At 37.1% G+C, this 20,719-nt stretch overlaps 1 protein-coding gene across 3 annotated transcripts; it reads left to right on the top strand.

Annotated features, from left to right (window-relative positions):
* The first annotated feature begins 11 nt into the window (after positions 1-11).
* Positions 12-19,143, top strand: LOC120299979 (probable 2-ketogluconate reductase). Of its 3 annotated transcripts, none has more exons than XM_039325386.1 (7): positions 145-312; positions 1,806-1,912; positions 3,743-4,124; positions 6,086-6,257; positions 7,806-7,984; positions 8,829-8,925; positions 18,757-19,143. In XM_039325386.1, exons 3-7 carry the CDS (start codon positions 3,746-3,748, stop codon positions 18,911-18,913), a joined length of 984 nt encoding a protein of 327 aa, XP_039181320.1. In that variant the 5' UTR covers positions 145-312; positions 1,806-1,912; positions 3,743-3,745; the 3' UTR covers positions 18,914-19,143. The 3 variants fall into 3 exon arrangements, with proteins under 3 accessions (XP_039181318.1, XP_039181320.1, XP_039181319.1); XM_039325385.1 differs by having other exon boundaries at positions 1,756-1,912; XM_039325384.1 differs by lacking the exon at positions 1,806-1,912 and having other exon boundaries at positions 12-312.
* The last annotated feature ends 1,576 nt before the right edge of the window (positions 19,144-20,719 follow it).

Raw genomic sequence — 20,719 nt, 5'->3', positions numbered from 1 at the left:
CAAAGCGGGATAGGAAAAAGGGGGAAAATGAAGAAGAGAAATGATCAGTCAGCGAGAGAAGTCCGCTGAGTAGAAAGTTTAGGCAGGGGCTGCCCTTGCGGAGAGATAGGTGTCAGCGCCTGAAAGAACCCATCTATTTCTATTGAGGGCACAATGCGTGGCAAAACAAAAAACCCCAAACCCAAATATCAGGGCTGTCCCCGCCCTTCTTCCTCCCTCGCTATCAGTTACTGGAGAAGGCGGTTCGCTGAGCGTAGCGGAATTTTAGATTTCCTCCTTTCCCACGTTATGGCTGATTCTTCGGGTCTATCCGTAAGCAAACAATATTAGGGAGAGCGAGAACAGATTTCTCAGCCTAATTATACCTTTGCCTTCTTGCAAGCGCTTATGAGTAGCAATAATTAGTAACATAAGTAGATATTTCTCTGTATCTCTTTTGTATCTCTATTATTAGATTTTTATAAAAACTCAAGGAGGCGAATATACTTAATATTCTTGCCTCCTCTGTTCCTCACAACAACAACCCTGTGAGGTGAATTGGGCTGTGGGAGAACTGGCCCAAAGTCCCCCGAGCCAGCTTTCATGCCTAAGGGAGGCTAGATGAACTCGAAATCCCCCATTTCTGGGCCAGCACCTTCACTACTATACCAAACTATTTCTATTAATATCTAGATAAATATTAAATATATAATCTTATATATTTAAGATTAAAATAAAAGATGTTGTTTGATTTCTCTATATAGACAATCAAAGAGAAAGCTCATCGCGTGGAAAAATAATTGATTTCTGATAACTCATTTTGATTGGCTGATCTCATACAATATGCTGGACTAAAATGTTAGCTAATTTATGATTCAGTGACTGTGTTTGGATAGTAAAGTGCCCATCCATATTAGTTCAGAGTGATTTTCTCAGTTTGCCTATCCTATGCTGTGTGATTCAGTGGGTTCTATTACTATGGCTAATCATTAGTAAACTCAATGCTAGCGCCGGTGCTGAGGCATTCAAACTGATCAAAGACTTGGACTCAGTCACAAAGAAACTAGGACAAAAGATACTATTGAATTGCAGGATAGAATAACATCCTAAGTCAGATTTTATCAAAAATGGCTTCTTGAGGAAAACACAGTTGCCTTGGTTCATGCAATTTGCTAGGATTAAAAAAAAAACAACACTAAATTTTGGCTTAGCACAATGTTAAGAACCAAGTCATTTAATATTTTCAGATAGAAAAAAAGTGTAAATAATGACTTGTTCAACTCAATTTTGATTCTCACAGACTATGGACACAAGCAATTTTCTTGGTAACTTGTGGCAAGTGAAATATGTAATAATATTTTATCTGCCAATAACTATGACTAGTAGATTAAACTATAACAAAATTACTTGCCATAGTTTTTCGAAGTACTGAATGGCTGACTGAGGAATTTTCCTAATTCAACCTTTTCCTTCTGTCTAATTTTCAGTGTTTCTGTACACATAAACTCTAAACATATGAAAAGACAAATGTGACATGGAACTTTTCAGTAACTATATTACATCTTTATTATTCTAATACAGCTTGTAAACTCTTCCAATACATATATGATAGCTGAATATAAAACTGGAAGACTTCCTTGCTTCCTTCCTTTTCAGTGTTTACAATGTGTGGCAGAGCATACTTTTAAGAATGTCTGTTGCTTTGTATATTGATGTCCCCATTAGCCCAGCTTCTGATAATTATTTCTTAAACCAATGTTAACACATTTTTTTCAGCATCAAAAACTTAGGAATTATGTTCAGATGTAAAGCTTTTCGTTTGGCAGAGATACGTTGGTTTAAATGGGCAAAGAAAAACATTACTTGTGTTCAGCGCTGCAAGACTAACCGAAAGAGCACTGGGGAAACACTACTAAGTGCATATCAACCCACGGTTAGTACCAGAAAAAAAAATATTGCAAAAGTTAAAAGATTTCATTCAATACATCCAAATCTTTGGCCAACAAGTGGGTATATTTAGAATTCTGAGAACCTGTCGTGGGACAGTTTCACAGAATGCCCATTATGGAGAAGGGACTTGTGTATTCACAAAAAGTAAACAGGTATTCACAAAATGTATCAGATGATTAACTGCTGATGAGGATGTTCCATGCCACCCCTTCTTGCCCTCAAGATGCTACATATCACCCCCAACTTACTTTGTCTTTTTCTAGGAAAATGGACACAGTTCCTAGCAAAATAATGAGATGGGCCAATCATAGATTTTATTTTCCGAAAATACCTGTATGATCATTTGGGGCTGAGAGGCCTTACTGATGACTCTGTTGGTGGTATTTTGGCAGCTATCTAACTCTTTTAAAATTAAAGGAATGTTTTAAAACTTTTGAGAGGGAAAGAATTGTATAGACACTGAGGGACTCATTGATGTGCTTTGGCACCACACTGAAGATCCCAGATACACTGAATTATATTAGCTCAAGATTGCTATAGACCTAATTTCAGTCCATAAATGAAAATGTATTTCATAATCTTTATTGAAGAAGGAGATCTTGGTTGGGCTCCAAAAACATATTACTTAACTAAGTGCTTGGACTTTTTTCATGGATTAAAAATAGCTAAAATTGCTTTTTATCCATTGGGGCAAGAAGGACTTGACTGAGGGCATTATTAACTTAGGGGTCAGTAGCTAATAGGCTTTAAGCCAAGTATAACCATCTGAGAAGTGCCTCTTGTTCCAAGTTCTACAAATCTTAAGAGAAAGCACTGTGGAGGATAACATCTGAAGTAATGAGTTTAGATCATTTTAAGAAACTGGGATTTTTGGCCAGCTCTATAAGCAAAATATTTTGGCTAGCTCTATAAGCAGAACCATGTTAAGCTACTGCACAATAAGCAGATAAAAAATAGATGAGTGACAACTAGTGATTATCCTTTCAAACTGCCTTTAATATGAATTGAATGTACAGGATATGCCGTTACTGATCACTTGCAGTAGGCTATCCATATTCGAAGGAAAGATCCAGCTTCTGTGCTACATTTGTGATTTAGCATAATCTAAAGCATATTTCGGGGATTGAATCTAAAGTGCTGTGTAGTCCTGGCATATTGGGATATTTCTTTAGCAACCTGACTCCAAGCTATTTAAGATATGTAGGCTAATGTCAACACATTGACCTGGGCCCAGAAATGATAATGCAGTGCAGTACATAATGGTTATCTCCTAAAAGACCTTCATTTTTTAGGATTTGGGGATCTAATCACCCATTCCTAGTGATTATTGTCTGTCCATTAAGATCAGTAACAGAAGATGTCACCATTCTTTAGGAAATGTTATGTACAGACTCCACCAAACAGTAGTTTAAAATAATAGTATTTTACAAGCCAATATATTCTTCCCACTCAAGAGTCTTATCTTTATAAGTATACAAATGTCAAAACCCAAGCAATTCTTCCCTAATCCTGAATTTCCAGGCAGTATGCTAAACTTCAATCTTTGGTTATTTAAAAGATTAAATACTTCTTAACACTTACTTGCTTTCTCAGTTGAATGTTTCTGATCATTATCTTCTCTTTCAATGATTAATATTTATATGTATTTATATGTAAGGGTGTAGGTATATACATATGTATGTATATAGCATATTTATATGTGTGTTATGTATGTGTACACTTTTGAGAGCAGGGAACAGAATTTCATTTTTAATGTGCGCCAGTGTGCCCACGGTAACAAATGACAATAAAGGTTATCTATCTATCTATCTAGATTATGGAAAAAGAACTGCCCAGTGTTTTGATCTCTGAAATAGGCGGTGCATTTGGTATATTAGAAAGCCACGTAGAGTTTCTCAAGAAGCATTTCAATCTCGTCACCATGAAGGAATTTCAGAAAAGCAAAGAAGAATCCCATGAAAAGATCAAATCTGTTTTTGTATTTGAGCGTCTACCAGCCATTGACCAGGAGCTTCTTGAAAGCCTGCCCAACCTAAAGGTGATTGGAAACTCAGGAGTAGGAGTGAATCATTTGAATCTGAAATTAATTAGTAGCTTTGGAGTTAAAGTGACCAACACTCCACACGCTGTTTCTGATTCTACTGCGGACATTGGGATGGCATTAATGTTAGCATCTGCCAGAAGATTAGTTGAAGGTAAATAAGTTTCTTCTGCAGTTGTTTGGCTAATATTGAGCTTTTCCTATGATTGTTTTAAGCCCACCATCTGTTTCTTCACATACTTATTTTCAACTAGCTGCTTGAGTGAGAAAGAATTAGAGCTGTAAAAAAGCAACAAATATCATTGTAAAATTGATACTATAACACCCATGTTTCCTCTATATGATTTTTAGAGATATTAGTCAACTCCTGCCACTTAGAATACTTTAATCCAGTGTTTCTCAACCTTGACAATTTTAAGGCATGTGGACTTCAACTCCCAGAATTCCACAGCCAGCAATGCTGGCTGTGGAATTCTGGGAGTTGAAGTCCACATGCCTTAAAATTGTCAAGGTTGAGAAACACTGCTTTAATCCGATGTGATTCAATCTGAAGCCCTCCAGGCTATCCTTCTATGTCCCCTCTGTGAGGGAACTCCTTCCCTAGAAAATCAGTGGAGAAGCTGGCAAGGAAGATTGCAAACTGCTGTCAGTTGCTGAGAGGACTCCTTCTTCTCTCTGGGGGCTGGCTGAAAGAGCTGCCTGCTGAGGGGAACTGAACTCCTTTGGCAGGGTAGAGAAATGGAGCTCAGCTCCTGAAAGTCTGAACTCCATTCATGATGTTCCCTTCCAGGTGCGAAGGGGAGCTGAACTCCTTTGGCAGGATGGAGAAACAGAAAGTCTCAGCTCCACTCCTGCACCCCGCCAAAGGCATTCCTTCCATGTGCGGAAGGGAGCTGAACTCCTTCAGTGGGGTGGAGAAACAAGAGTTCAGATCCTGAAGATATGAACTCCATTCACGCACTCCACCAAAGGTGTTCTTTCCAGGCACAGATGGGAACTGACGTGCGCAGAAATGGGACTTAAATCCTGATGATTTAAAATCTGTTTCTGCACCCCATGGAAGTCTGTCAGCCAGCCCCTAGAGACGAGAGGGACCTGAAATCCAAGCAGGATTTTCAACTCCTGAGTGGAGAGGCAGCGTGGTAAGGAAACAACACAAGGGTGCCTTAGAGGTGGGAGAGGCCCATTGCAGGCCATGCACAAGTGTTTCTCCCCCAGGGGCTGAAAATCCTGCTTGGATTTCAGCAGGAAGGATTTTTACCTCCTAAGCAGAACCTCCCAGAGTGTTCTCTACCCCCCCCCCCCCAAGAGACACCCCATACTCCTTACCTGGGACTTGGCCTACTTAACGACCCACGTAATTGCTTAATGACTGCAACCTGTGAGTGCAGGGATTGTGGTTGTTGAGTGAAGCAGTCATGTGGGAAATCACTTAACACTTTGCTTAATGACCAATATTCTGGTCCCAATTGTGGTTGTTAAGCGAGGACTATCTGTAGTGGAAGGAAAGGAGAGAGAATGTAGCATCTTTAGAAGAGAGGTATATCCAGTCTGGAAAGCATTCTGTGAATCTTATACTAAAGGATCACATGATTGTTTCAACTCTTCATACTTCGTTTTTTTAATGCTGTTAAAATTGGGAGGTTACAAGTATTGTTAAATAATTTTAAAAATGAGTTGAGATTAAGCAATTGCATTCAGTTGTATTTTTGTCTTGATTTGTTCTCCAATTTATTTTTTTCTATAACAATGTTCTGCAGAAGTTACTTAGGTAAATATCAACATGTAATATAAGCCAAAATATTTCTGAACACACTCACCTATTCATCAAGGACTTGCCCCTTAACACCACAAGAACAATTAGATCTGTTTGTCAGTCTTTTTTTCTGCAGAAATGGTATACTTAGAAATCAGGAAGGAGGAGGGATTTCCTCTTTGGCCAAAATCCTAGCAGGCAGGTGGATAAATGCCAGATAATAAGACTAACCGCTGCTGTTTAGGGTCGTAGGAAAGAACTAGGAAGCCACAAGAGAGAAAGGGAAGCATAATTTTTATCCCACTAGAACAGATACCTCTCTTAATATTTTTTATTCAATTTCTTTTTTTGTGTGGTAGGTTGTCATCTTGCAATGTCTCCAGATACTACGAATTTTGCTGTTAATTGGCTAGGAGTAGAAGTCAGCAGGGCCACTCTTGGTATCATTGGAATGGGCAACATTGGTTATAAAGTGGCCAAGAGGGCAAAGGCTTTTGACATGAAGATTCTCTATCACAATAGGAATCGGAGGTAAATGTATTTTGAGACATATACTGTAGATGTGATATGGTATAATATGACATGTTGGTATGATATATGATAGGGTACGATATACCAGAGGTCTTCAAACTTGGCCCTTTTATGACTTGTGAAGTTCGACTCCCAGAATTCCTCAGCCAGCGTGCCTGGGTCAGGAATTCTGGGAGTTGAAGTCCACAAGTCATAAAAGGGCCAAGTTTGAAAATCCCTGCAATATACTATATATTTTGGGATTTAAATATGAAACTCATTTAGTAGCATTGGAGAGCCTTTAAAAATATTTTCTACTAACTGCCCTTTAGCGGTGATCTTTGGCCAAAAAACTTGACTAGAACTGAAATTATGAATACTATATATATATATTTGCAGGAACTTGGCCCAGTGAAATATATATTTCCTTAGTGTTATTAGAGTGGCAATAGAAATGCATAAACATTCAGGCAAATTAAATCCAAAGGTTATTAAGCTATTGCAGTGGTTCTCAACCTGTGGGTCGGGACCCCATTTGGGGTCGAACGACCATTTCACGGGGGTCGCCAAACAACGCAGTCCGCCATTTTTTTCCCCTTTTCCTCAGCTGTGCTACTCCCTTTTATTTTATTGGCTTTTGAAAGCCAATAGAATAGACTCTCTTGAATAGAGTCTAATTCTATTGGCTTTCAAAAGCCAATAGGAATTGTCCAGGCTGTCTCTGCCCTGCTGAGCCCGCCAAAAGTCCCATTCTGCAAACGGTGCTGCACCAGTTGAGTAGTCCTCGACTTACGACCAGTTGAGTAGTCCTCAAGTTACGACCGGTTGGGGGTCGCGGCATTAAAAAGGTTGAGAACCACTGAGCTATTGGATTGAGACTAGTTATGAACATCCCATTTCCCTGAACACCGGCAATTAATAAGGATGTGACATCTGTTGCCAGGTTTGCTTCAGATCTGCTCTGAAGCAGAAGCTAGCAGCATGGCTTCTGAGACATCATAATGTATTCCACATCTCACATGGCTTTACTCAGATGCCATTTCATCAATAAGTAGCAGCCATGTAATCGTAAACCCTGTAATCACAAACTATTTTAATTTTATATTTGTTTCTGGAGAGAATGCTCTTTAGAAGCAAATTTAGGATCTAATTCATCATCAGGTTGCTAATAAAAAAGATGTCAGATATATACATAATGCAGCACGCACAAACATGCTTTCTTCAAATCCATGTTTCATTAGTATTATGGAGAATAATCTATGTAAGCAACCATTGTGTGGATTTTGAGTTGTTACTAACAACCGGCACATTTAACAAATACTCTGCAGCTTTTATTTTTGGAACAACAAAAAGTTTGTTATGCAAGGCAAGAAGAACCACAGATATTTTCATAGGCTGCACTGAATAGGAAAAACACTGGAATGGAATGCTGTATTTAGACTTAAAATAGCAAGCTCTTGAAGAATGGAAAGTATTTCTCATTTATGCTGTTCAGTGATTGTGCCTCCCAAATAACTCCACCATGAGAAGCTCTTATAAAAAAATTGTTTTCACATTTATTTCTCCCAGAAAAGAGGAAAAAGAACAAGAGGTTGGTGCCGTGTATTGTAAAAACATTGATGACTTGCTTCAACAGTCTGATTTTGTGATGCTGGTTGTAAATTTGACATCAGAGACTCACAATCTCATAGGAAAGAGAGAGCTAGAACTGATGAAACCCACAGCTACACTCATCAATATCTGCAGAGGTAGGATGCAACACTATCCAAATGTATATTACTGTTGTTTAAACCATCAGTGGTTTCAAAAACACTCTTGGCGGATCTGTAATCTGAGCTTTTTCTTAATTATTTCTTGACAAAATTTCAGTCAAGCAAAATATATTAGATTAAAATTTAGATGGACAAACTACTGTTGGTGTCAATCAAATTGAACTGCTTCTTGTTAAAATAATAAGACTATACTTCTAACACAACTTATTCTTTCCAGATCAAAAATATCAAAGAGGTAACAAATTTATTAAGTGATGCAATAAACAGATCATCTAGTCATTTCATGATATTTTTTTTAAAAAAATAGAATCTTGTGAATAAACATTGAAATGTGAGCATTTGCTGCAGTATTTTTTTCTATGGATGTTAGAGAAATCTGACAAATGAAATGATAGGATCCACAGTATAGATTTTGTTGCTGTTCACAACTACTAATCTATTATATAAAAAATGAACAATGCTGTATAATTGTAATTTATTGTTAGTAGAGAATTAATTATATCTTAAGCATTAGTATAGTAATTTGGCTCCCCTCTACATGCTGTTGAGGATTGCTTTTGTAAGTCTTTTACAATCGGTTCTTGAGCAATTTACAATCATGGATTTGGACAGATTTTGTGGAATATAATTAAAATATTTATTTTAAGGTGTTGCAGTCCTAAGTATTTGTTATTGGAAATAAATTCTACTGAGCAAATTTATTTAAGTCCAAGTGCCTGGTACAGAATTCACCTATATATCTCATAACAAGCAGCATCCATTTTCACTTTTAATGTTTCTTTGTTATATCTGTGTCATCCCCAAATCCCCTTTCTTTTAGGTGCAGTTATTGACCATGATGCATTGGTAGAAGCTCTCCAAAATAAGGTTATTAAGGCTGCAGCTCTGGATGTGACCTATCCTGAGCCATTGCCAAGGTAAAATAATACAATACTCATAGATCAGGGTAAAAGGACAATAAATCCGGCAATGAAATAAATAATGATGATATTGTATAGATTGAGAAGATCATTCTTAATATAGGAGTTCCTATGTTGGCCCAATTTACTATCTTTGCCACCCATTCATTTTCTTTGTGTTATGGAGAAGGAAGAGGAGAATTAATTGTAATCAGACACCTTTAGAGCTGGAATGGCAAACTTTACCAAAACCCCATAAATTTGTAGTACTGTAATCTGTTAAGGACTGCAAGTCTGAATGGCTGAATTTAAAGTCAGAGCCAGTGGTAAGCCAAGCTACCTCTTTTTTTTTTCCTACCCCGGAGGTTGTTTCCAAAGTTTATGAAATTATGACAAGAATGAGTGGCTTTTCCACTGATCTCTGCAGTTGTCTCACCATTGGTTTAGAGTTTTTCGTAATTTGTAATTTTCTTTAGACAGACTGAAATCCAAACTTTTAATTTAAACCAACTAGAAACCTACAAGGAATTGGTAGGATGGAAAATAAATTAGAAGCAAGTCTACACACTACAGCAGTGGTGGCGAACCTATGGCACGGGTGCCAGAGGCGGCACTCGGAGCCCTCTCTGTGGGCACACATGCCGTTGCCCCAGCCTTGCCTCCCCCCGCGACCCCCTCATCTCCAGCAGCCCTCCTGAAGGACACTCGCCCTCGAGCATGGCCCACACGGACCAGCGCAGCCAAGGACATGGCAGCCAGGCAGTGTAGACAAGACTCTGCCCTCACTCCCCATCATGCAGTTGATGCTGCAGGGCGCGGGCAGAGGGTGTGGCTGCCATAGCGCTGCTGAGCTGCCTGGGCGATTGCGGTGGGCCCTGGAAGCGGTGAGTGGTCCTGTGGGCAAGTGGGGAGGGGGATGGGGGGCAGAACAGGGGCAGGCGGGGGGGTGGAGCGGGGCGGGCCAGTTTTTGGGCACGGTCTCTAAAAGGTTCGCCATCACTGCACTAGAGGGTTTTCTGTATAATAATCTACTTATAGTCAGACTAGGACAGCCAATTTGTCCTTTACCCTTATCATACAGATAAAAAAAAAAAAATACTTCCAACTCTTACTCTAAAATTAAAAATAGTCTGCATTGTTTCTATAATCCCATATAATTCCAATTGTCAAATCCCAACATCAAAATTATATTTCTCTAAGTTTCTCACAAAAATTCCATAAGTGGCTTCATCAACAACTCATCACTGTCTCCTAAAATAAACCAGATATCCCTTCATTTCCTACTCAACCCATTTTTTATCAAGTCACTTCTAAATTTTCAGCTCTTCTAATTAATCAGCAAAGATCCACTTAAGAAATAGCAAAAAAACACCTAATAGTTTAAATGTATGCCACCCTTTTCATTTTATGCTATGCAGATTGAGATTTTGGGAATGAACTGAGGAAGCCTGAATATAAATTCCCATTCAGTTATTGACCCCAGTAGACAACTTTGGGCCAGTTACTTTCCCAACTTAACTAATTTCATAGGATTGTTGTCATATGGATAAAATTATATGATACATTCAGGTTTGCCTTGAGTTGTCAAAAAAGTGGGATATTTTCTAGGGTGAGAAAGGTAAAAATCTTTCCTAGGACCCTTTCAGACCATAGTCCTGTGTGGATGGAGCTATACTTGGAAGGTGGGAACAGAAGGCCTTGAAGACTGAATGAGAATTTGTTTACTCGGGGAGAGTTTGTACAAAAATGTAAAGAGTATTGGGGCTTCCGGTGGGAGGCGACGGCGATGGCGGCTAGCTTTTAGCCGTCCAGCTGGGGAAGTGTTAGAGCCGCGGAGCGCAGCGCGCATCAGCTGGCCCGCGGCTCGGAAATCCCTTCCCGGGCAAAGGGAAGGGATAGAGAACGCAAGAGTAGAGGTAGAACCCCTGAACCCCCTCTGGATTTATTTCTAGAGGGGGTGAAAGGAGTGTTCCCTCGGAGCTCTTGCTGATCTCCGCCTCCCAGCTGTTTTTGCTTCCTTGGAAGCAAAAGAAACCGCCGCTTCTATCTCCGTGTTTACAGCATTTTGGTGAGTAATTTTTAAACGGACGGAGCAGTTTAAAGGACTTTTTCTTATATTTTAGGTGTTTATTTTTTTATCTTTTGATTTTTACTATTTTTCCTCCTTTTCTTTGTTATACTAGTGAAAGGACTTAAGATGGCGTTTTGAAAGTGTCGGAGTTTTTTTTTCCTTTCTCTTTTGTTTTACTTTCCCTTTTTAAGGATTGTTTTTTGCTTTTGCTTTTGCTTTTGGCTTAGAAAATTTTTTTTTTGAATTGTTTGCTCTTTTATTACTTATTCTTGGGATTTATTCTGGACTTTTAATGATTATAGTTTGTCTCTTTTTAAAAATTCTTTTTTTCTTTTTTTCCTCCTCCCTTTTTGGCTGGAGGGGAAAGGGAAGTGACAATTGTGCTTTTTAAAATGGCTTCAAAGAGGCAGCAGCCTTCCTCAGTACCCAAGGTTATTTCTTCTCCTATAACTTCCACTGCACAGCTACAACAACAATCTAAACATGCACCACCGGCTCAGCCACCACCCTCCCCTCCTCTACCTGGACTTTCAGTGCAAGAGGTTAGAGGCATAATGGGAGAGATTGTAGTTCAAATGAGAGAGGAAATGACTCAATTTGTTTCACAGATTAAATCAGAAATTAAATCTGATCTCAAAGAAGAGATAACGGGGATAAAGTCTAAATTGCAAGAAAATAATAATGAATTACGACAAGATATACTGGCAGCTGTTTCAGGTTTGGCTACTGTGGTGGTTAAGCTCGATGCAAGGCTTGAGGAAGTGGAAGACAAAGTTGACTCTTTAGATGACAAAATTCAAGACGTGGAAAGGAAGGTGGACTCCTCACAAGAAGATATTTTGATGTTTCAATACAGACAAATGGAGTATGCTCTGAGGATTAGAGGCCTCAAGGAAGATATGAATCAAGATTTGATGGAGGTGGTTCTTAGTGATCTGGCGCTGGCTTTGGATATGGATAAAGGAGAATTACAGAGAGAAGTAGAAAAAATTTATAGACTCAACTCCTGGATTGCTAAGCAGAAGAATTTGCCCAGAGATGTGGTGATTTACTTTACAAAGAAGTCCCTGCGGAATGAGATTATACAAGTTTTTTACAACAAAAGATTTCAGATTGCCGCCCAAGATGTCATCATTCTAAAGGAAATCCCATCTAAAATTTTAAGAAGTAGGAAAGACTTTGCTTTTTTAACCAATGAGCTTAAAGCTAGATCGATGCCATTCAGATGGGAAATTCCGATGGGTATCGTTTTGAGCCATGCTGGGACACGTTACAGATTGAACACAGTTGACAAAGCTAGAGATTTCTATACTTCGGTCCTGAGTGCAGGCTCAACTTCATCTGGTCGGAAATCTTTGAGTGCTAAGGAACCTGAGCAGCAATCTGAGGCATTAGATTTGGTTTCCGCAGGGATGATAGAAGTGGCAAAGCAACGCCAAACGGAGGCTAAAGAGCAGAGGATGACTCGTGCAGCTTATAAGCGTAAAGAGAAAGAGCAACGTAAAAAAGAGCCCAAAGAGAATTCTCCTGGAAGTGCATCACCGCCGGTGGGAGGAGCAAGACCCAAGAGTTATGCAACACACGCAGCTCTGTCAGAGTTTGATGGTGTCTTCTCCAGGCTGCGTGCCAAGGGAGATGGCAAAGTTTTTGACCTGGAATGTTAATGGATTGAATTCTCCTCAGAAACGGAAAAAAATCTTTTATTATTTGAAACAACATACCAATGATGTTATTTGTTTACAGGAAACTCATATTCTACTTAAAGATCAGAAATATTTAGTTAATGCTCGTTTGGGATCTCATTTTATATCTCCTGCACCTGGGAAGAAAGGGGGAGTTGTTATAAATGTCAAACAAAACCTGCCAGCTTGTCTGGTAGAATCAGATCCCCAGGGGAGATATGTGATGATTGAACTTGGTATTTATGGTAAGAAAGTACTTATAGTTGGACTTTATGCTCCAAATCAACAACAGGAACAATTTTATAAACAGTTACACCAAAAAATAACTTTGCTTGATTATAGATCGGTGGTATTAATGGGTGATTGGAATGGTGTCTTAGATACACAAAGGGATAAGAAAGGTTCCTCTCCTTTTCTTAAACAAGCAAGGCTACCTAAAGCCTTTTTTGATATGAAAGAAGACTGGGAATTAAGGGACTATTGGCGGGAACGTAATCAAGAGGAGAGAGACTTTACTTTTTTTTCTGACAGACACCAATCTTTTTCAAGAATTGACTTTTTCTTGATTACCACGGATTTGTATAATAAAGTAAAGAATGTAAAGATTTTTCCTAGATCACTGACGGATCATAGTCCAGTTTGGATGGAGTTGATTCAAGAGAAAGAGGAAAGAAGATCCTGGAGAGTTAATGAAAATTTGTTTAGACAAGAGAAGAATGTTCAAAAACTAAAGGAGTGTTTAAAGGACTATTTTGCTTTGAATATGTATAAGGGGACTTCAATGTCAATGGTATGGGATGCAGGTAAAGCATTTATGCGCGGTGTTTTGATAAAAATGAATAATTTTTATAAGCGAAATCAGACTCAGAAACGTAGAGAACTTGAAGATGAAATTAAACTAAAAGAAAGGGCTTTGATTCTAAATCCTTCTGATGAAAGTACTAAAGAATCTGTAAAGTTATTAAGGTCACAATTTAATATGTTGATAGCAGATCAAGCTGCAACCAATTTATTATTTATGAAACAAAATACATTTTGTAATGCTAATAAGCCGGGGAGATGGTTGGCTTATCAATTAAGAAAGAAACAGAGACTGAGAATAATAGAGAAAATAAATTATAAGGGTAAACTAGTTTCTCAGAAGGAATTAATTAAAAAATCTTTTTTGGATTATTATCAAAACCTATACAAATCTACTAATGTACAACTGTTAGATATAAATAAATATTTAGCTGAGGCAAGTTTTCCTAAACTGACTGAGGATCAGAAATATGAAATTAATGGTTTAATTACTAAGGAGGAAATTGCCTCAGCAATTCAACAATTGAAATTAGGGAAAGCACCGGGTACGGATGGGTTAACAGCTGTTTATTATAAAGCTTTAATGGAGGAGATGATTCAACCATTAAATGATCTTTTTAATGGTATCTTACAGGGTTTAGAGATTCCTCCTTCATGGCGTAGTGCTTTTATATCATTGATTCCAAAGGAGGATCAAGATCTTACTTTACCAAAAAACTATAGGCCTATATCTCTTTTAAACGTGGATTATAAGATATTTGTAAAAATTTTGGTAAATAGGCTTATGAGGGTGGTGCATCATCTTGTGCATAAAGATCAATCAGGGTTTATAACAGGAAGGTATATGAAAAACAATGTTAGACAAATTATTAACTTATTAGAATACTTAGATAAGAACAACCAAGTTCCTGCAGGGCTCATATTTTTAGATGCTGAAAAAGCATTTGACCAACTGAATTGGCATTTTATGCTAAGAGTAATGGAAGAAATGAATTTTGGTGAAAACATATTACAAGCCCTTAAGGTAATATATCAAAAACAAACAGCACAACTTATTGTTAATGGAGGTTTGTCGGAGGTTTTCACAATAGAGAAAGGTACTAGACAGGGGTGTCCTTTATCGCCATTGTTGTTTGTTTTAACATTGGAAATATTATTGATTAAAATTCGAGAGTCTCAGGAAATTAAAGGAATATATGTTAATAAAAAAGAATATAAGTTGAGAGCTTTTGCGGATGACTTGGTTGTTACTTTGTCGCAACCTGATTATTCTGTAGTAAACTTATTACAGTTGATTCACCATTATGGTTTGGTCTCGGGTTTTAAGATTAATGTAAATAAGACTAAAATTTTACCTAAAAATTTGTCGAGTCAGGAGAAGCAGATTTTGGTTAACTCGACGGGTTTTGAGATTGTTAATAAGGTAAAATATTTGGGGGTGATGCTGTCTGTTTCTAATGCAAAACTATTTAAAAATAATTATGAAAGGTTGTGGGTCGGGGTACAGAAAGACTTGAAGAATTGGGAAAAGCTGCAATTATCCCTCATGGGAAGAATTGCAGTGATAAAAATGAATATTCTACCCAAGTTTCTTTTTTTGTTTCAAATGTTACCAATTTTGAAAAATGAGATTAATTTAAATGAGTGGCAGAAGGGTCTCAATAAATTTATTTGGGCAGGGAAAAAACCAAGGGTTAAGTTCAAAATTATGCAAGACTTCCGTGAGAGGGGTGGACTCAAGGTACCAAATTTGAAATTATATTATGATGCGGTGGTTTTAACATTAATTAGTGACTGGGTAAATTTGACAAACTCTGAGATACTTTATCTAGAGGGATGGGATTTACTTTATGGGTGGCATGCCTATTTAATATTTAATAAAAAAATAGATTGGGCTTTTAAATCTCATATTTTAAGAATTTCTTTACTTAGGATTTGGAGAAAATATTATAAAAGTGATTTTAAAGTACCATTATGGGCTATACCTTGGCATGCGATAGAAGGAATAAAAAGAGGGGTTAAAATGGATATGGTGTCTTACAGACAGTTACTTAAATGGGATGGACAAAACTGGCAATTAAAATCACGGGAAGAATTAGCACAAGAAAATTTTACTTATTCTTGGTTTCAATATAGGCAACTACTAGATAGATGGAAGATGGATTGTAAGGTGGGTTTCCTTAGAGAAGATGAAAATCTTATTAAGCAACTGAAGGATCAAAGACAAACCCACATTAAGAGAATTTATGGGGTTTTAGTTGAATTGGACTCAGAAACGGAACTAATTAAAGATTGTATGATTAGATGGGCGCAGAACTTTGGTGAGCCAGTTTCATTGGACACCTGGGAAACTATTTGGGTGAGAAATGTCAAATTTACTCAAGCACAGAATCTAAGGGAGAATTTTTATAAAATGTTTTATAGATGGCACCTTGATCCACAAAAAATGTCTTACATGTACCCTGACGTGCAACCTAAATGCTGGAGATGTGGTTATAAGGAGGCTTCCTATTATCATATTTGGTGGTCATGCAGAGAGATAAAAGCATTTTGGATCAAAATATGGTGGAATATCCAGAGAATTTTTAGAAGGAGGGTAAAATTTACTCCGCAATTATTTTTGTTAGGTATTGTTACAGATTGTGATACAAAGGAGGTTGTATTGATGTTAAATTTGATCACAGCCGCGAGGCTGTTAGTTGGACAATATTGGAAGAAGGAATCTTTGCCTACATTGCAGGAATGGTTTTTTAAAGTAGCTTATCTGGCGGAAATGGCAAAGATTTCGGCTTTCTTAAAGCAACAAACGCAAGAGAAGTTTTTTGCTATCTGGGACAAATGGATAAAATTTATACAATTTAGATTGGGTATACAAAAATATCATATAGCTTTTTCATAAGTTTTATTTTTATATATATTATAGGTATCTTTTTTGTATATATAAATATAAAGTTTTTAATTTAATTTTTATTTTTTTTTATTGCTTAAGCCTATATTCTGCTCTGGGAAGCTCAGGGGGGGGGAAGGGAGGGTTTTTGGGAGGGGTGTGGGGTGGGGTTTTTTTTTTTATATGTATTGTTTAATTTTCTTTTTCTTCTGTATATGTTGTTTTTTGTTTTGTATTGTTCTTGTTTTTCTTGTAAAATTTATAAAACTTTTAATAAAAAAAAAAATGTAAAGAGTATTTAAAGGAAGTAAGCTCATATTGGAAGAAGGATTCGTTGCCTACTTTAGAAGAATGGATATTTAAAGTTTCTAACTTTGCAGAAATGGCAAAAATTTCTGCTTATTTGAAGGATCATACACAAGAAAGATATATTATTGTATGGAGAAGATGGATAGATTATATTCAGAAAAAATATGGGACTATAAAGTTTCATTTATTTTATGAGTAAATTTTATAGTAACTGTTGTAGAGATTTGTTTATATGACTTAATTTAAGGGGAGTTAAAGGTTAAATATGATGTTTTTTTCTTTTTTTTCTTTTTTCTTTCTTCTTTTCTTTTTTTTTATTATTGTTAACTTTCTTATTAATAACCCTGTTCTCTGCTCTGGGAAGCGAGGGGGGGAGGGTTGAGGGTGAGTGGGTGGGTAATGATAATATAGTCATGGTAAATGCTTGGGCATTTCCCCTATGCTGCGTTCATGTGTGTGAGAGGGATGAGAGGGGAGGAAGGAGCAGGGAGGAAGTAGGATGGTTAGAGGAGAAGGGGAGGGGAAGAGAGTAGGAGGGGAGGAGAGAAAGAGGAGGGAAGTAGGGAAGGATTAGAGAGGGTGGACGCGGCCTGGGGGGAATGGGCAGGCGGTACCAATGGTTAGGAATTTATTTTAATTGAATTGTATTTTGTATGAATAAATGGAAAATAAAAAACTTTTTTATTAAAAAAAAGTGGGATATAAATGCAATAAATAAACTAGGTTCTGAGAAGGTGTGTATTTGGAGTACACAAAACACATTTTAGAGGTTTTGTCTTTTAAAAAAATAGAATGATCACATTTCATTCATTAATCCTCCCAATGATGTCTATGAGAACGATTCCCATTCTCTTTGGCAATACCAGGAGTAACGCTAGAGGAAGAGCTATTGAAATAGCGTAGCAGCAAGTAATGGCTGTTTGCAGGATGTGCCTCTTGGATAGTATGGATACTACCTCACAGAAAGGTTTCTATAGTAGAAACTGAGCAGCAGAAGTTAATATCCTTTTTGTCAGTTTCAGTCTAGCTCAGGCATGTCAAACTGCTAGCCCATGGGCCGGATGCGTCATGCCGAAATCGCGCCCACCCCATTGCCGGCAATGGGGAAAAAGTTCCGATTCATCACGTGATGTCACGAGTTTGACATGCCTGGTCTAGCTGTTGTTTTACAAATCATTTGCTGCAACTGCAGTGTGCTGCAGCTGCCAAAAAAGCCAACGCAGTGCATTAACTGAGAGATAGAATCAAGATCATGTGAAGTATTAATACCACTTTACAATGCCTTGGTAAGGCCACACTTGGAATACTGCATCCAGATTTGGTCACCACAATGTAAAAAGGATGTTGAGACTCTAGAAAGAATGCAGAGAAGAGCAACAAAGATGATTAGGGGACTGGAGGCTAAAACATACAAGGAACGGTTGCTGGAATTGCGTATGTCTAGTTTAATGAAGAGAAGGACAAGGGGGGAACATGATAGAGGTATTCCAATATCTCAGGGGCTGCCACAAAGAAGAGGGAGTCAAGCTATTCTCCAAGCACCTGAAGGCAACACAAGAAGCAACGGATAAAAACTAATCAAAGAGAGAAGCAACCTAGAACTAAGGAGAAATTTCCTGACAGTTAGAACAATTAATCAGTGGAACAACTTGCCTCCAGAAGCTGTGAATGCTCCAACAATGAAGGCTTTTAAGAAGAAATTGGACAGCCATTTGTCTGAAATGGTATAGGGTTTCCTGCCTGAGCAGGGAGTTGGACTAGATGACCTCCAAGGTCCCTTCCAACTTTATTGTTATTACTATTACTACTATTACTACTAATACTACTACTACTATTATTATGGATCATCACACAGTCAGCCAGATATTCAGACTGGATTTGGCATTTTTGTCTACCTATCAAGTCTTTACCCAGGACCTGGGATAGGCAGACGTGAATGTTTGATGGTATTACAGATATCGTCGCAGGATGGAAGCAGTTCCTAGCAAGGCCGCCTTTTGCAATTGACTAATGGCGAATTTGTTAATAATATTAACATTAATATTAATATTTGTCTGGACTTGGCGAGTCTAAATTATCTTATCCTGCTTTCTCTGCAGAGATCACTTGCTATTGCAGATGAAGAATGTCATCATAACACCCCACATTGGCACTGCTACAGACCAAGCCCTGCTCATGATGACAGAAGAAGCAGTAGAAAACATCCTGGCAGTTCTCAATGATCTTCCCATTCCTAGTGAAGTGATCTCCAAATGACTTGACTGAGAATATACAAAAAGAAAAAAAATCCATTAATTATCAAGAACAGGAGATTAACTTCTGAGAAATATGACAAATAGCCAGACGACATATTCCTATCAGTTTCAAAATATGTGACTGTGATTATTTTTTGTAATTAATTCTGTACGCCGCCCAGAGTCACTTCAAAACAAGATGGGTGGCAAATAAATTTAATAAATAAATAATTAAAATCCCATTGAAAAAAAGTTTATTCTGAGGCTTTTGATCATGGTGGTTGGGCTTCTGATACTTTCATCCCTTTATCTCTAGCAAACAGATACACAGGCTTTGTAAAATAAGAACAACAAATTCAGAAGAGCTAAGGCTTAAGGCTCTGTTAAACATCACATCAAGGTTCAACCTCAATGTAAAAATCTTGAATCGTTCCAGCATAGTAATATTTATTATTTGAGGTTATAGTTTTCATGTTTGAAATGATCTTTCTCCTGCATTCCTCATCTGCAGATAATTGTTGCCATCTTTTGACAATTACATGAAGAAGAGTGCACAACCCAAATATAGCAAAGCATGCTGCCTTGCACGTTTTGTTTGCTAGGCTGGATGAGAGATTGCTTAGCTGTTAAATTTTATTCAACCATATTTTTTGAACAAAATTTTGACTTGAGTTCACACAACCCATTAACCGATATACATATTATTAATTAGTTGCTATAGTTGAATTGACACAAAACCAAGCAAAACATAATATTGCCAAGCAGTACATGAATCAAGACATAGTTTTCTGATCTTGACTAGAAAATTGTGACTGCTAAAGCTTTCAAATTTTTCATGGCATTCAAAAGCTGAATCCATTAATGATATAATAGATTGTGTAATGGTATTTTAAAAGGCACAAAGAACAAATTGTTCTGAACACCCTTGCTTTTTGTGTTTTTTAATGGAACAAACAAAATTTAAGACAAAACTTAGAAATAAGGAACAGGAACAAAAAAATGTTTATATTGCTGACAGGGAGAGAAAGAGATACAAAACACTTTAAACTTTACAAATGCAATATTTGTAAAGATAAAAGCACTAAAAGGGATGCTTAATTATTGATTATTTTTCTTCTATTTTTAATTTAATTTATGTAATTTTCCAAAATCAGCACTATAGCTTCTAATACAAATGTAGCATTTTCAGAAAGGATCTTTATTTTCAAACTATTCTGATCTACAAAGAGACTTGAATGATAACTTAGAATATTCATGCAATAATTAGGAAATAAAAAAAGTAATAGTATTTTTGTTCTTTCTCTGTACCTACATAATTTCTTTAACGTAATGAAATTAAGAACCAGTAAATAATGCATTGTGGTTCTTATGGACTTAGCATTTGGTTATTTTTTAAAAAAAAAAAAACATGGTATAAGCCCACCAAAATCAACTACACTTGTAATTTATTAGTAGAAAATTAAGTAGATACATTCAACTGAAATACAAAGACTGAAATATGATCTGGAACATAATCCAGTTGTATTTGGTTACAAGAATAGTTTAAGAAATAACTTATTAAGTTACAGCTTGATTCGAAGTTCCCCATTAAACTTTGCCCTTTTCTTATGAAGGATCTCTTTGTACTGTAGCTTGAATTATTACCGGTGTATAGAATCTGGGTAATTTAGAATGCTCAGAATGTTCACAGAATGATCATTTAAATTTTAAGAGACTTACAGATTCAGAAAAAAAATGCTTTTCTTGATATGCTGGTACTCTTACCATTTTTTAATATTTGTTTAAAATACCAGTTATCTGATTTTTCCATTTGTTTGTTCCAGTGTAT

Source organism: Crotalus tigris, unplaced genomic scaffold, assembly GCF_016545835.1.
Source record: "Crotalus tigris isolate CLP2741 ecotype Arizona unplaced genomic scaffold, ASM1654583v1 scf7180000024337.5909745, whole genome shotgun sequence".
Lineage (NCBI taxonomy): Eukaryota > Metazoa > Chordata > Lepidosauria > Squamata > Viperidae > Crotalus > Crotalus tigris.
The sequence above is the reverse complement of the archived record's forward strand: the minus strand, read 5'-3'. Positions and strand labels throughout refer to the sequence as shown.